At 52.0% G+C, this 15,230-nt stretch overlaps 6 protein-coding genes across 6 annotated transcripts; 5 read left to right on the top strand and 1 right to left on the bottom strand.

Annotated features, from left to right (window-relative positions):
• Positions 1–798: 798 nt before the first annotated feature.
• Positions 799–3,046, top strand: ACHE_10388A (transient receptor potential ion channel family protein; the record flags this gene model as incomplete). Its single annotated transcript, XM_043278719.1, has 2 exons — positions 799–1,168; positions 1,224–3,046. 2 exons carry the CDS (start codon positions 799–801, stop codon positions 3,044–3,046), a joined length of 2,193 nt encoding a protein of 730 aa, XP_043131508.1.
• A 675-nt stretch (positions 3,047–3,721) lies between these two features.
• ACHE_10387A (uncharacterized protein) lies at positions 3,722–4,849 on the top strand (the record flags this gene model as incomplete). Its single annotated transcript, XM_043278708.1, has 1 exon — positions 3,722–4,849. One exon carries the CDS (start codon positions 3,722–3,724, stop codon positions 4,847–4,849), a length of 1,128 nt encoding a protein of 375 aa, XP_043131507.1.
• Positions 4,850–4,936: 87 nt separating this feature from the next.
• ACHE_10386S (fungal specific transcription factor domain-containing protein) lies at positions 4,937–6,802 on the bottom strand (the record flags this gene model as incomplete). Its single annotated transcript, XM_043278697.1, has 6 exons — positions 4,937–5,331; positions 5,385–5,568; positions 5,623–5,801; positions 5,855–6,128; positions 6,188–6,729; positions 6,778–6,802. 6 exons carry the CDS (start codon positions 6,800–6,802, stop codon positions 4,937–4,939), a joined length of 1,599 nt encoding a protein of 532 aa, XP_043131506.1.
• A 1,010-nt stretch (positions 6,803–7,812) lies between these two features.
• On the top strand, positions 7,813–8,127 carry ACHE_10385A (uncharacterized protein; the record flags this gene model as incomplete). The annotated part of the gene is made up of 1 exon (XM_043278686.1): positions 7,813–8,127. The coding sequence occupies one exon, from the start codon at positions 7,813–7,815 to the stop codon at positions 8,125–8,127; it is 315 nt and encodes a 104-aa protein (XP_043131505.1).
• Positions 8,128–8,331: 204 nt separating this feature from the next.
• On the top strand, positions 8,332–8,877 carry ACHE_10384A (uncharacterized protein; the record flags this gene model as incomplete). Its single annotated transcript, XM_043278675.1, has 1 exon — positions 8,332–8,877. One exon carries the CDS (start codon positions 8,332–8,334, stop codon positions 8,875–8,877), a length of 546 nt encoding a protein of 181 aa, XP_043131504.1.
• Positions 8,878–10,302: 1,425 nt separating this feature from the next.
• ACHE_10383A (uncharacterized protein) lies at positions 10,303–15,214 on the top strand (the record flags this gene model as incomplete). Its single annotated transcript, XM_043278664.1, has 3 exons — positions 10,303–13,674; positions 13,726–15,015; positions 15,077–15,214. 3 exons carry the CDS (start codon positions 10,303–10,305, stop codon positions 15,212–15,214), a joined length of 4,800 nt encoding a protein of 1,599 aa, XP_043131503.1.
• Positions 15,215–15,230: the final 16 nt, after the last annotated feature.

Below are 15,230 nucleotides of genomic sequence, written 5' to 3'. Positions count from 1 at the left end.
TTTCTGTTCTTTTTTTCGCCTTTTCTTTTCTTCTTCTCTTCTTCTTCGCTCTTTTTGATGGCTTCTTTTTGAATCCCCTCGCCATTAACTAATAGTGCCATCATCGACTCTCGTTTACCCTGTCTATTCTTCTCTCTTTTACTCTCTCCTCTCCAGGCCCCCTTCTTCTGTCTGGAAACAGAGGTATTACTCCCCCAGGAGAGTGAAAGAAAGCATCACCAAAAGAAAGAAGAGAGTCAATCTCCAAAGAAAAGAAAAGAGTTCTTTCGCATTTTCTTTTGAAAAGAAGACTTGGGTTCTTCTTTTGTCCCTTCGCTCTTCCCCGGCTATACTGTGTGTCGCCGTCCCGCTCGCTCGATTCTACGTGCCTCTCACTTGCTCCCAAGTGATCCATTCATTCGTCTATTTTCTTTTACTTGTTAAGGATTTGATTCCTTGATCTTATCGCTCGGTCGCTCTTTTTTCGATTTGATAGATCTGTCTCTCCTTTCTTTTGGATCCCGCGCAAAGAAAAAAGTCGCTCTGGTTATCGATTTTCCTGCCCCCTTTCAATGACGCTCTGAACCGTTTCCCTCTTCAAAGCGATTGTTTTCTTCGTTTATTTTTCGGTCTCAAATTCTTCGCCTCGTGATTAATCATCCAACTCGTCCCTGGAATTCCCCTGCGACGTTCAATACTACCTTGTGATTTCCGCATTCGGTCACTGCCAAGTCGAAGAATTCACACCCTCTACAACCTCGCCTTCGTCTCTTCTCGTCCCTCTTCTTCCTTTCAACTTCTTCGCAGAGTACACCCAATATGCGGTTAATATCTCTCTTCACCTGGTTCTTCGTCGCGCTTCTCGCGCAGTTCGGAGGGGCCACCAAGCTCATTGAATCAAATGCCCTCAGTCTCTGTCAGGACAGCAACAACTTCACGGCAACCTATTTCAGTGTCACCTTCACTCCCGCCAACCGTTCGCTCGCCTTCGCTTTCGATGGTGTCGCTGCGATTTCCGGCAAGGTCAAGGCTGAACTTGTTCTCACGGCCTATGGTTACACTGCCTTGAGAAAGGAGTTGGACCCTTGTGAGATGGGCCTCGCCGGTCTCTGTCCCATGCAGACCGGCCCCATTGATGTGCCCAGGGCCAACCTCGATCTTCCAGAGAATGTCGTTTCTCAAATTCCCAGTAAGTGTTCCTACTCGAGAAAGGAGAAATAGCGAGCGGCTCCTAACATGCACAGGCATCGCATACACGGTTCCCGACCTCGATGCCAATGTCCGTATCTACATCAACTCCACCGATACCGGTGAGAGTATCTCTTGTCTCGAGGCACGTCTGTCCAACGGACAAACGGTTTACCAGAAAGGCGTTGGTTGGACGACCGCGGTCATCTCTGGATTGGGTCTAACCGCGTCTGCCATTACATCCGGTCTCGGACATTCCAACACCGCTGCTCACGTGGCGGCCAATGCCCTGTCTCTCTTCGGCTTCATGCAGTCTCAGGCCCTGTTCGGCATGGTGGCGGTCCATATGCCTCCGATTGTCGAATCGTGGACGCAGAACTTCCAGTGGAGTATGGGTATCATCCGTGTGGGCTTCTTGCAAACCATCTGCACCTGGTATCAGCGCTCGACGGGAGGTACCCCATCGACCGTTCTCTCGGAATTGTCCACCACATCCGTCCAAGTGCTCAAGCGTTCCGTTGACCCGTCCCTGGCTCTCATGAAGCGTGCCGCCGAGCCGTTGCTCAAGAGAGAGGCTGAGTCGCAAAAGGCCACTCAAAAGACCACCACCGTCCGTGGTATCAAACGTGTAGGATTCGAAGCCGGTATTGAAGAGACCAATATTTTCCTGACCGGTCTGATCTTCTTCGTCTTCTTCGTGGCAGTCGTCATGATCATCGTGGCCATCTTCAAGGGTGTCTGCGAGCTTCTCGCCAAGAACGGCAAGATGAACAGTGACAAGTTCTCGGACTTCCGCAACGGGTGGAAGGTCGTGGCTCGAGGTATCCTGTTCCGTTTGACCTTGATCGGTTTTCCGCAAATGGTCGTGCTGTGTCTCTGGGAACTGACGCAGCGCGATTCGGTTGCTGAGATCATCTTGGCTATCATCATGATTGTGTCGATGGTCGCCGCATTGGGTTGGGCTTCAGTCAAGGTTATTCGTCTTGCCAAGCGCTCCATCACTATGCACCGGAACCCGGCCTACATCCTCTACTCGGACCCCACCTGCTTGAACAAGTGGGGCTTCTTGTACGTGCAGTACCGCGCCACGGCTTACTACTTTGTCATCCCTGTCCTTGTCTACATCCTCGTCAAGGGCATGTTCATCGGCCTGAGCCAGCCCGCGCCTATCGTGCAGACGGTCGCGTTTGTCATCATCGAAGCGGCCATGCTCATCGCCGTCAGTGTGCTGCGTCCCTGGATGGACAAGAAGACCAACATCTACAACATCACCATCCAGGCCATCAACTTCCTTAACGCCATCTTCCTGCTCTTCTTCGCTCAGGTCTTCAACCAGCCTGGTCTTGTCACCGGTGTAATGGGTGTCGTCTTCTTCGTCTACAACGCCGTGTTCGCTCTGGTTCTGTTGATACTGGTCCTGATTGCCTCCATCTACGCCATCGTGTCCAAGAACCCCGACACCCGCTACCAGCCGATGCGCGATGACCGTGGCTCGTTCATCAAGTCGCAGACTCAGCTCACCACCGAATTGGACGCCTTGGGTGCCACCGCTCGTGGGGATGCTAAGGGCTCTGCTTACAATACCAGCCCCTTTGAGGATGATGACTCCTTCTCCAGCGGCAATGGGGCTAGCGTCGGCCGTCAAAACCTGGAACCACCGCACTCGGCCACCTCGCCTCACAATGCCACAGGTGGTGTTCCTGTTTCTCCTGTGGACCCATCGGTGCCTCTGTTCCCCAGTGACAACCGTGGCCCCCCTCCCAGTTACAATGGCATGCGGTCGCCTTCGCCAGTCCCAAGAGGGTATAATGCATCGCCCTTCCAGCGGGCACAGAACAACGCAAGTCCATGGCAACGAGGAGCCGGGTACGATCATTAACCGGGAGGGCTAGTGTGATTTTTGTTCGTTTTATAATTGCCCCTCGCCTTGCTCGAGATGAAGATATGGCTTAGCGCGCGGGACTGGATTGATATTTTAGCTGTTTCCTGCGGACCTTTGCTTATTGATATATCCTTTTTCGTTTACTTTCTCAATGGATTGCACTTGTTTCCGCTCGAGTGCTCTCATTTCTTCTTCTCCCACTATACAATGTGATATACAGCAAAAAAAGATTCTTTCGCTTTTTTACAGAGTCTTGCTCTCGTTTCGTCCTTGTCAGGATTATTTTCTCTTGTTATTTTGTCAGGCGTTGATGCGTTGGATTTGGCGATGGGTCTGGGTTTGTGGTTATTTCTTTTCGTTTCTACAGAGCTATTTCTCCTCTGGCATTTGCTTTTATAGCTGCAGTGTACTATTAGTTCGCTTAGGTATGATATAATACTATAGTGCCTGCTTTGATACTTTAACAGTATGTGGACGTACAATTGTATCCGGACACATGCTCGGAAGACCTGCCGATATCTTTCTACAGTTCTGGGGCTTCTATCGGGAGCCCTACCGGTTGCCATTCCTTGCACTTAAAAAGAATATCTCCAACTGTATTATGCCAGACCAACTCATTTATGTTCAATCTATGTACCACGCTTTGTTTTCGAAGTTGCTCTAGAGCGCAAAATGACCAGCATTCAAGTCCTTGACAACCCCACAATGTACAACCTACTAATCAACCTCTCCAAAGAAGAATCACTCACTTTCCGCGAAATCATCGAACACACTCTCGAATCCTTCTCCGTCAACGGCGAGCGCCAATACCAGCCCCCACCAAGCATCGTCAACCGCCCCAACGGACAAAACACTCTCTTCCGACCATTCACCTCAAACACATGCATCGGCACCAAAATCACCGTTGAACCAGGGCCAGACGGTCAGGGCAGAAAGAGTCCGCTGCACGGTGCCATAGTGCTTACCGATAGCAAGGGAAACCCAACTGGACTCCTCAGCTCCGATGAAGTAACGGGATACCGAACCTCGATGAATGCTATGGTTCCGTTTTCTTGGAGAAGGCATGTTGATCATATTGTGATTTTTGGAGCTGGGATGCAGGCGCTGTGGCATACACGGCTTATTTTGACACTTCGGGGTGAGCAGGTTAGGAGTATTACTTATGTTAGTCCGTCCAAGGAGCGAGTTGATGGGCTTGTTGCTACGGTTTCGGAGGATAATCGGGTTCGGTGGAAGTCTGGGTGTTCTTTTCATTATATCAACTCTACTGCTTTCAACGCTCAGTGGGAGATTGAGAGTTGTTTGAGAAATGCTGATTGCATTTTCTGCACTACGTCATCCAAGAAACCCCTCTTCCCTGCTAGCTATCTTACGAAGACTGAGGACGGGAGGAGACGGCCATTGATCTCAGCAATTGGCTCCTGGCAGCCAGACATGATCGAACTAGATCCCTCACTGTTACATGATGCCGTCACAGCCAGTTATGGATACAATCCTCTGACTGGGAAAGAGGGTAGGGGTGTGATAATCATCGATGATCGCGAGTTTGGTATCGAAAGCTGTGGTGAATTGGTTCAGAGTGGGATTGCGGCGAATGATGTTGTTGAGCTTGGTGAGATTATTGCCTTGAGGAAGGGAGTGAGCTCGACTAAGGAGCATGCGGAGAAGATGAACTGGTTTTTTTCGGAGGGTTTTGTTGTTTATAAGAGTGTCGGAGTGAGCCTTACGGATCTTACAGTTGGTGATGCTATCCTGGACCTTTACAAGAAGAGGCAGCAAACCCCCTTGGATTCAAGCTGAGTCTACCAGAAGACATCTTGATAGAAACCTAACCCTATGCTTTGAAGCATGGAGTATTTCATTCCTTTACAAGCACCATCACATAGCTCACCAAATACAATTCTCCGTAACAGCATGCGCCATCCAATCCACATCCACAGAATCAATCGACTCCGCTACAGCCATTATATCAGCAGTCGTCAAGTCAGCAGCATCCCCAAACTGACTCTCCTCACTATAAAGCAATGACATGTGAGAGATCATCTCCTCGCGGCGACCACATTGTCCTGAAGACTCTCTCAGCAGATCGTGCAGTTGCTCGAGATCTGATCTTCGAAACGCGGCGATTTGATTTCCACGGTATATCATTTCGTCTAGGACATCGTATGCCTTTTGGAGCCATGGCAGAGAGTCGTCTAAAAGATATGGATCGACAAAGGGCGCTAGCAAGAGTACTAGGGCGGATACGAATGTGGATTCGAGGTCGAATGGGAGGAAGCTATCTGGTACATGTTAGCTTGATACGCCATCAATGTAAGGAATGTATGATCCCTACCAAGCAAAGTTTGCTTTTGCAGAATGACAAGGATGTTCAGCATTTGCTTAGCAGACTCGACGCATACCTGAAGCAGTTTGCAAACGATAGCTGAGGAGGTGAGAGGCTTTGCGTTTGGGTCCAAGCTTTGAAGTCGCATTTTCAAAAAGCAGAATAATAGTGGTCGTGTTGCTAGTACTATGCACTTTACAGAATTGGTCAGATGTGTCAAAGGATCACAACATAAGTGAAGATGTACCTGATGGTATAAGAGGTGAAGATGTGCTGACAGACGAGACACCCCATTTGGACTAGACTCATCTAGCCCGAGACGATGGGACTCTTGCAATCTGGTGTCTAGGTTGGCGGTATTCCCCAGAGCAGTCTTGGTACTCGAGAGGAACTTCCTATTGAGACGACCATCGACTCCATATACAGCTTGCTTCTGCGTTAGCTTATCTCACAGTTTCTCAAAAGAGTTGGGCGCCTACTCCTGTTGACGTCTGCAATGATCTGGCACATTTTAATTTCTATACTCAGCGCGGTGACCTTATGTGGTGATTCAGGGAACAGCGGGAGCTCATGATAGATCTGGTTATCCTCGATTGACTGTGGAAGACCCATCAGAGAAGTCATTTGGCGGTCGAGGATGTATACCGTCCACCAGATTCTGCGTCGTCGCTGAAGCGCTTCTCCGCCTAGATGGTCAATTGGCATGTTTGTGTGCATACCGGAGGCCAGAGAAAGTCGCACGGCTTGGCCGATCTGTAGTATTTCATACATATGAGCTACTTGTCATTTAATTGAGCGATTACTGTACTCACAAAACCGTAGGCTGACGACCGAAAGTCCAGAGACTGTAGATACAGTGCTACGCAGCACAGGATCTCAGTTGATATCATTGGATATTGGTTGAGATGGGTCAAATCCGGTAGTAGCTGCAGCGCCTTGACAAAAAACTCGCATCCCGCGGGCCGAGTACTTGGGCCTCTTTGCACTGTAAAGGCCTTGCCAAATGCCAGAATTAGTAGATATTGAATATACCACAGGGGATCGGCGGAAGTCCGATGGACAGGATTCTCGTGGTAGGCGTAGAGGCCCTCCATAAAGGACAGCTCGTCGAAGATATGGAATAGTTGGCCAACATGGAATTTGACCGCGTTGAGGAGGTACATGGAGAAGTCGAGGGTGGGAACCATTGGAACTTCAGTTGACATGGACGTTCGCAAGCCATCCCAGCCTAGTTCGTAGGCAGTCTCGTCGAAATGACGCCTGTCTGTCGGGAGAGGGGAGTCGTAGAGATGCTCGTGAATCATGCTTAGAACCTTTCGAGCAAAGGACCAATTGGACGAGGTGCCCAGGTAGACTGCTAGGGGGTCAGATTCTGTAAGGGTAAGGCTAATGCGAAACCTACATGTTCGGCCAAATCCTGTCGACATGAACGTCGATGGACCTGTCGAGAGCGGGTTGGTTATTTCGGGGTCATTTTCGCCAGCCTGATCCCATTCAGGGCCCTCGAAAAGTCCTGTCGTATCGCCTTATGACAATTAGCGGTGCCACCGAATGAAGAACTGGTTCGGTGAGAATTACGAGAATCTGGTCTATCAAAATCATCCGAAAAAGTCTGCGGACTCGGTAACTCTTGACTTTGTTCCAGCAAGGTCACCTTCCTCTGTAGATCCTCAATGTAACTGAGCAGGTCTTAGCATTGGCCAACTAGAAGGTGCAGTAACATACCCTCGAGCCACCAATACCTTCTGCGCGCGGTCATCAATCACACAGTTCAACTTGCGCTTCCTGCATGTATCGCAGGGCTGAGAACCGGAGCATTTGATCTTGTGTCGCCGACATCGTTGGCAGCTGAATTATATCAGTATTTTCTCAATCGAAATTCAGTTGCTTAAAGAACATACGCATTCGATGAACGTTTCTTGACACGGGACTCTGGTGATAGATTCATGATTATAAGACTTTCATCGCAAAGATGATGCGTTGCAGCAGAGGTCAATCCTGCATCCCCGCCGCCGAAATGCGGGGGTGTTCTCTATTGATTGTAGCTCCATCTACATGCGTTTTGATATCTCCCGTTAGTGATATCGGAAGCTCTCCCGATAAGCTGTACCTGATCGGGTGCATTCCCGATGGTTCTATCTCAACCAAGCACGATGATAAATTGCGGGGGAGAAGTAAAGGAAACCTTATTTTCGCTCCTTTCCAGTGTTGAGAATATCAGAGCTCCGCACTTCAGCAGTTATGTCTGGGATTGGGACTCGGAAATCAGTCGCAGGAAATCTTCAATAGTGGGTAGAGGCTCGATTAAGGTAGGCCGGCATGCCTCCCGTGGTAGAACTGGGGAACCAATAGAGCATCAATGTGAAAGGTAGATATAAACCCACCATACGCTCCATACTTGTTCTCTGAACTATCTGCTCCATATACTACACACACAATGAGGCTCACACGCACCATTTCCATTGTGGGCGTTCACTGCGCCGGCAAAGTCGGCGACGTGATTGTCGGCGGCGTCTTCAACCCACCACACTGCAAGACGATGTACGAAAAGCTACTATACTTCCAAAATGAAGCAGACGACATCCGAAAATTCCTTATGAACGAGCCCCGCAGCCGACCTGCAAATGTGCATGAATCTTGTTCTGTCTCCTTGCGATCCTCGCGCAGACGCAGGATTGCTCATTATGGAAAGCGACGAATACCCGCCTATGTCCGGGGGAAACACCATCTCTACGGCAACGGTGTTGCTTGATACGGGAATGACGAAGATGACGGAGCCGGTTACCAAATTGAATCTTGATACCCCGGCTGGCCTGGTTAGCGTGACGGCGGACTGTGAGGATGGGAAGTGCAAGGCTGTGGCGTTTGACAATGTGCCTGCTTTTGTGTACAAGCTTGATCTGCCGGTGGATGTTCCCGGGCTGGGTGTGATTTCGGTTGATATGCATGGGGCGGGATGCACTACGCAATCATTGATGCTCGATCTGTTGGTCTGGAGATTAAGAACGCGAATGGACCGAGGCTGATCGAGGTTGGAGAGAGGATCAAGCAGGCTGTGAGAAAAACCTACACACCCGTGCATCCGAAAAATGATAAGATCAGACAGGTCACAATTGTTGAATTCACCGAGCCCGTACGACAAGCTTCGGATGGCACCAAGATGGCAATGAACACCGTTGTGGTGTCTCCAGGGCGATTCGACCGGTGCCCGTGTGGAACCGGGAGCTGTGCTAGACTGGCCCTCTTGCATGCAAGAGGTGGACTGCATGTTGGGGAGAAGTTGGCACATCAGAGCATCATTGGATCAACCTTCGATTGTCATATCAGGGGTACGACCACTGTGGGCGGTTTCGATGCGGCCCTGCCTACGGTCAAGGGGAATGCGTGGATCACCGGGTTTAAGTACATGTCTTTGGATCCATCGGATCCTTTTCCAACGGGCTTCCGGGTTGGAGATCAGTGGCATATGCCAGAGCCTTCAGGTGAACGTATTGTTGAATAGAACATGTCAATCTAGCTGCCAAATTCAACTGACACAGTAATGAATTCAGTCCCAGGCATTCTATATCGAAACCAAGTGAATGCCTGTATCGACTTGAGTGGTTATCCTTCTGCTGTTCAATGGTAAATTTTGCGAGAGGTGGTTTCCGGATGCAAGATATGACATGCATACGGAGTACAGTGTTACAGACCATGGTGCACTTTGTGTCTTGTTTTGTGTCCTTTTGAGTCTCACGTATTCAAGCTTATACAAATTTAGCATAGTATATCAGGAAGCCTTTTGACTTTGGCTGTTCCTCGGGTCAGTAGATGGATCAGTGAACGGTTCCTGCAGTGGCTGACATGGAAATGTCCGGCATATGCTTTGACGCATACTCCACATGCAATGCGCAGCAGATTAAGTACTTATATTAGTAGCATAATATGTAGGATTTAAAGTCATTTGAAGCCACGGCTGTATGTGTACAAGCATGGAGTATGGAGCACAGAGTGATTGATATCGGTGTAAGCGGCAAGGGGACTATACCTGATGGGGAAAGGTATCAGATAAACTTCTGACTCCTGCCCAGCCACCGATATATGAATATGAAGAGAGACACAGGAGAGGAAGACAGGTTGAGTGATGGTTATTTTATAGACATTGAATCAATTGATGAAAGACTGGGCTCAATTAAGGGGAAGGATAAACTAGAATAGAATACATCGATATGAGTGGTGTTGGTTGCTTGTCCTGTGAGAGTGCATCAGGTCTCCGCCGACAGCTGGCCATCACAGCAGCAGCCTGTGTCCAGCCTCTCGTTTTTTGGTTTTTTGCTTTTTTTTACTCTCTGGCACACATTTCCTTCTCGCTTTTCATCGGGAATCTTTCCATTCTCTGTTCCTTTTCACCTTCTTCTCTGCAAATCTTGACATTCCAGCCATCTTTTGCTCTGTTTTCGCCTCGGTGGAGTCCCTCACCGCTGCTGGACTTATCCTCCTCCCATCGCCAGCAGCTGACAGTCCTCTTTTTCTTCTTTTCTCCTCCTTTCCCCCCCTCTTCTCTCTTCGTTTATCGTCTATAATCAACAAGGGAGAAATCCCTCTGCTCTGCTGGTACGTTTACTATCTCTGTCGATGCCCTACTTCTACTTCAACCTCGCATCCGCCCCGCCGTCGCTGTGAATCGCCCACCCAGTGATAGTGACCAGAGCAGAGCGACAGCCACACACACTCTCTCTCTCTCCCTTTGCCTCTCTGCTTCGGATTCTATCAAGAATAATATAATCATCAGTCATCCCTTACAGACCTGGTCTTAAGAGATTAAAAGGACTATGGTCTTGTCTGGCTGAAACGGGAAAATTAAAAACATAAAGCCTTCCCTTTCATCCTCTCTCTCCCTCTCAACACACGCACATCTTCCACTCGTTCACCATCTCTGGCGGTAATTATGGGCGTCGACACTCGCAAACCCATCATGCCCGCCGCCTCAGATTCCCTCGTCGAAACATCCGGAGGCAGCATGACTGGAACTGACTTGGCCACTGACCTCTCTCGACGGACAGACAAAACGTCCTACTCCGTTCCCGACGACGGCAGTCCCGTCACCATCCCCACTCGCCGGAGAAACCGTGATTCCCGTCGGGACGATCCCTCCAAACTGTCCCGTACCTCCCACAACTCCCAGACCTCCCTCCTCATTGAATACTTCGAGGGTGGGACAGGTGCTGGCAACATCGTCTCCAGACCCAGTGTCCGCGTCCGTGTCACGCCTTCTTCCAAGAAGCTCAAGGACCAACGAGACCATCATCTCCAGATCACCGAATCCAACGGCAATCGGGGCCCCGTCTACGCCCGCCGTATCTCTCTTGGGTCGCTGCCCAAGTCGCGTAAGCACCTCGAATTGGACGACCTGGATGAGCAAGGTCTCAGCGACGACGAAAATCACCACGGATCCCGTCCGCTCGAAATCGAGTTCGAGAACCGTGAGCAAGCCGAGGAATTTCTGAATAATCCTGATCAAGAAAGTGTCCTTTCCAGCCTCTCGCGCGAGAACCGCCACATCCAGCCCGCTATGTCTGATATCTCGTCGATGCCGACAGACAGCCTGCTGGAGGGTCCGACATCCAGTCTACACCACAAGCGGAGCCAGAGCTTGGAGCCAGAGGCTGATAATAAAGAGCTGCTCAAGACCCCCCGGAGAAAGCGCAGCCGTAGTCTCAGCACCGAACGTATCGCGCACAGGGTCGCAGAGAAACTCACCAGCGGCCCACAGGAGCGCGAGCGCGACGACGACCACAGCAGCAACCCTCGGAGTCTCCTGGACCCCGACACACCTGCCGCCCGTCGGCGACGACAGCGTGCACAGAGACGCCAGGAGAATGACGACTCCGTCTACAACCCTGCCGAGTCCAGTCTGCTCAGTGCCTCAGCAGTATCGGCGAACCGTCGTTCCAACGACCAATACTCCTTCCTATCACAAAATTCGAACAAGTCCACCTTCAACAACAACCCCAAGCTCTTGGAGACCGTAGAGGATGCTATCCGGCGGCTTATCTTGCCCGAACTCAAGGAGCTCAAGAAGGACCAGAAGGTCATGCACAACACATCCAAGTTTGACCGCGACATGAATGCTTCAATGCAGTCAAGCACCCAGACGCGCGATGGACTTGGCCGCCGGCTTTCGAAGCATGCCAGTGCCCCGGATATCATCAAGCCCAAGGTCCTCCTCAAAAAAGACAGCAAAAATGAAGGCACCACCTTGCTTGGGGACGATCCGGCTCCCACGAAGAACCCGGAACGCAAACCCAGCAAGGAAAGCAGCCAGAGCAAGGGTACTGAAGCGGATCCTACCTACGTCAAGTGGGGTCTACGTCCGGAGATGAATGAGAACGACAAGCTTCGACGCGCCAAGAGCAAAGGACTCCGCGATGCGGAAAAAGCTGGACGTGTCGGCACGGCGCTGACTGCTGCGGCTCTGCGTCGTCACGATTCCAAGTCCAGCATGGACACAAACGAGAGCAACCGCCAGAGCCCCAGCCCCACGAAGGAACGCGCTGGGAATGGAAACGAGACGGAGTTGGTGTTCCAGAAACATAATGTGCCTCCAATGCCTTTGCGCAGCGCATTGGAGTCGGACATGACTAGGGACTCGCTGGTTTCTCATCGCACCGCTGAGACCGAGTCAATTGTCCCGCAAAAGACTCGTTTTCAAGAGGTTGCTCGTGGTTCTCCCGTCCAGTCTCCTTCTCCTCTATCTCGCACCCCGAATCGAACACCGCTGGACACTCGCCACGAATTGGATATCCGCCACCCCAACAAGTCGACCCATAACGTCTCCGTCGAAAGTGTATCTGATGAGGAGGACCGCGCCTCCTTTGGAGGACATGATCGCGGTGATTCCGAGGATGCTGCTGCCGCGGGTGATATTGCAGCCGCAGCCGTGGCCAACCTGCTGGATACTCAAGCTGATCCTTCCCGACGGCGGGCCCTTAGTCCCATTCAAAGCGTCGCTAGCGAGCAAAGCGACTTAAGACCGCCGCCTCCGCCGCCTCCGCCCCAAGTACGACCATCGCCTGGTCAGCAGTCAGGAGGGGATAAGGAATTGAAGCCTCGACTTTCCATCGATTCACTTTCGTCGGCACCGAGTACGGATCTCGCCAGATCGACGAGAACGAAACCTTCAGGTCTCAGTCTGAACAAGCGACATGAGTCCGAACAGGATTCTTCTCGACAACCGCGCGCAGAAGACTGGGACGAACAATCCGACCTGTACTCTCGTCGGCACTCAGCCGCCGATACCAGCAGCCTCGATCCCAAGCGCATGACAAACCACACCGACGACAGCGAAATCGACTACATGGATAAGGTTCGCCGGGGCCAGCGCGTTTCCCAAGGCAATGGCGCCAACCCTCATTTCGTTCATCCGGCACCCGTTGAGTCTGCGGTTGCCTCACTACTCGAGCCTTCCGTTGTGGAACGCTACACTCAGGTGTTTTCTGAGTTGACAAATCGCTCCAAGTCCGACCTCAGTAAGCGACAGGAACAACGCAGCCCGGAGACCCGCGGCCCACAGCCACGTAGCCCACAACCGACAGCGCAGCAGCCGCAGGAGACAACCACTCCTGGCTCTCGTCAAGGAAGTCCTCTGAAGCAGCGTCAGGACGCCGGCAGCCCCGACGCAACTTCCTTCGGTAAGAGAATGGGTGTCAGCTCGCCGCCCCAGAGCATCGCTCAGTCGATGGACGAGCAGGCTGAGCTGGGTCACTCCCGATCTTTTGATCCCGGTGATGATGCTCAGATTCCGGAGGCAGGTGATGCCCAGGATTCGGAATCTGAGATTGACACCAACCCCTCGATCATTCAGGGACCCAGGGCGCCTTCCCAAAACCAGGACTATTGGCCATACGACGAGAGGTCGCAGTCTAAGGAGGATGTCCAAGACGACCAAGCGAGCAAGGGACTTGGCTTGGACGAGGAACTGAGCTACGATCCAGGCTATTACCCCGAAGGTGCTTATGCCCCTGAGGGCTACTTCGATCAATCCTATGATCAGGTGCCTGGTACGCCGCCGGCTGTTAAGGATGAGGGCTATGCGTCTGGAGCGCACCCGCTTTCACCTAGTGTTGGCACTCCAAAGTCCGAAGGTAAAGGCCTCGGTGGCATGGACACCTTGGGGCTCTTTGACAGCCCTAGTGGTGCTGAGCACCAGAGAAACCTGAGTGGCTACTCTCATGGAGTTGGCTCGCCTATGTACGATAGCGCCACCGGGCAAGGCGTTGACCGGATTCAGTCCAAGGACATCATTGCGCTGATGGATCATGTGAGTATCTTTCGATCTTTATCCGTTAATGACACTCGCTAACTGTTTCAGCTTACTGTTCGCGATGCCCAACGCAACGCCAGAGACACGGAAATTTTGGTCTCCCTGGTTCGAAGCGCTGCAGAGATGCGCAACTCTTTCGAGGACATGAAGAAATACATCGCTTACCAGGACGGACTGATCATGGAAGCCAACGACAAGCAACACGAGCGAACATTCCGAGCTATCAGTGGACCGCGTCCTCAACCTCCCAGCGCCAGATCTCGTCAACTCGCCGCCGCCGCAGAGGGAGAGGAGGACATGCGCTCCAAACGCAAGAACGTGTTCAAGCGCGCCTTGAAGGGCTTGAGTCTCAAGTCCGGAAACGACTTGACCAGGATTGAAGACATGCTGGAGCAACTCCTTGATGATGTTGACGCTCTGCGAGCTCAGCAGGATGACCACTTTGGCCGCAGTGGCCGGGGAAGTTTCGACCACGATGGCTATGAAACCGAGGGCGAAGATGGTACTTCGCCCGTTGATCAACCCGGACGACCCTCGACCGGAGGGTCTCGCACGATTCACAACCAGCCCAGTCGTCCCAGTACGGTTCCCGAGGAGGACGAGGAAGACGATTATGATGAACGCGCCGAGTTCCTGAGCCCTAAGCTGCCTCCTCAAGAGAGCTCCAAGCCTCCCATGGCGTCTGGCGCTCTTAATGGAGAAGCCACGCCCCCCAAGCAGAACGACAAAGCTCAGAAGCGCAAGTCTGGCGGTTTCCTTCCCAAGTTCATCCGCAACACCCTCCAGAACAAAAAAGAGCGGTCGGACACGAGCCTTGCTCCTTACGGAGCATACAAGACGGACGATTACTACGATCCCCAGGGCGACGACCGGATCCGGTCCAACACCAACCTCGAGCAGCAGCAGCAGCAAGAGGACCGCCCTCCATCCCCGCTGATCCCGTCACAAGTCTCTGAAGCCCCCAAGTACCGCGCTCACCGCGACAGCATGGACCTCCAGCATCCGCAGCCCCGCCAGGGTCCCACGGGCCGCTACCAAACCCAACTCGAAACCCAAGCACAGGTCTACGGCTTCCACAACCCGCAATCCGAGCAATGGGGTTCCAACTCCAGCTTCTCCGGTGGCAACTCCAGTAACGTCCAGAAGCGCTACAGTGGCTACAGCGGCGGCAGCCGCTTGTCCCCGATCTCGGACACTGGCTACTCGGAGGCTTCCTCGCGACGTACGGGTCCGCCACGGCCCCCGAAGGTCAGGGACGATGGACCATTGGTTCCTGAGCGTCCGCCCAAGGTAAAAGAGGATGATGAGCGGTCTTATGCGGATCGCGTTGTTTCGAGGGTATGCCCTTTTCCCATATCCACGATTTAATTGAGATGAATGCTAATATAATGAGTTACAGAGCTCTGGAATGCGCTCATCCCCGGTCCCCTCCCGCAAACCCACCGGTCCTCGCCCTCTCAACTCCGGCAGCCAATACAGCCGCACCAGTCGCTACCGCGGCGCTAGCCCAGACCAAGTCGACGACCTCGATTACTGAAGCGAAACGTTGAACG

This window comes from Aspergillus chevalieri, chromosome 1 (assembly GCF_016861735.1).
Source record: "Aspergillus chevalieri M1 DNA, chromosome 1, nearly complete sequence".
NCBI classification, from domain to species: Eukaryota; Fungi; Ascomycota; class Eurotiomycetes; order Eurotiales; family Aspergillaceae; genus Aspergillus; species Aspergillus chevalieri.
The sequence above is the reverse complement of the archived record's forward strand: the minus strand, read 5'-3'. Positions and strand labels throughout refer to the sequence as shown.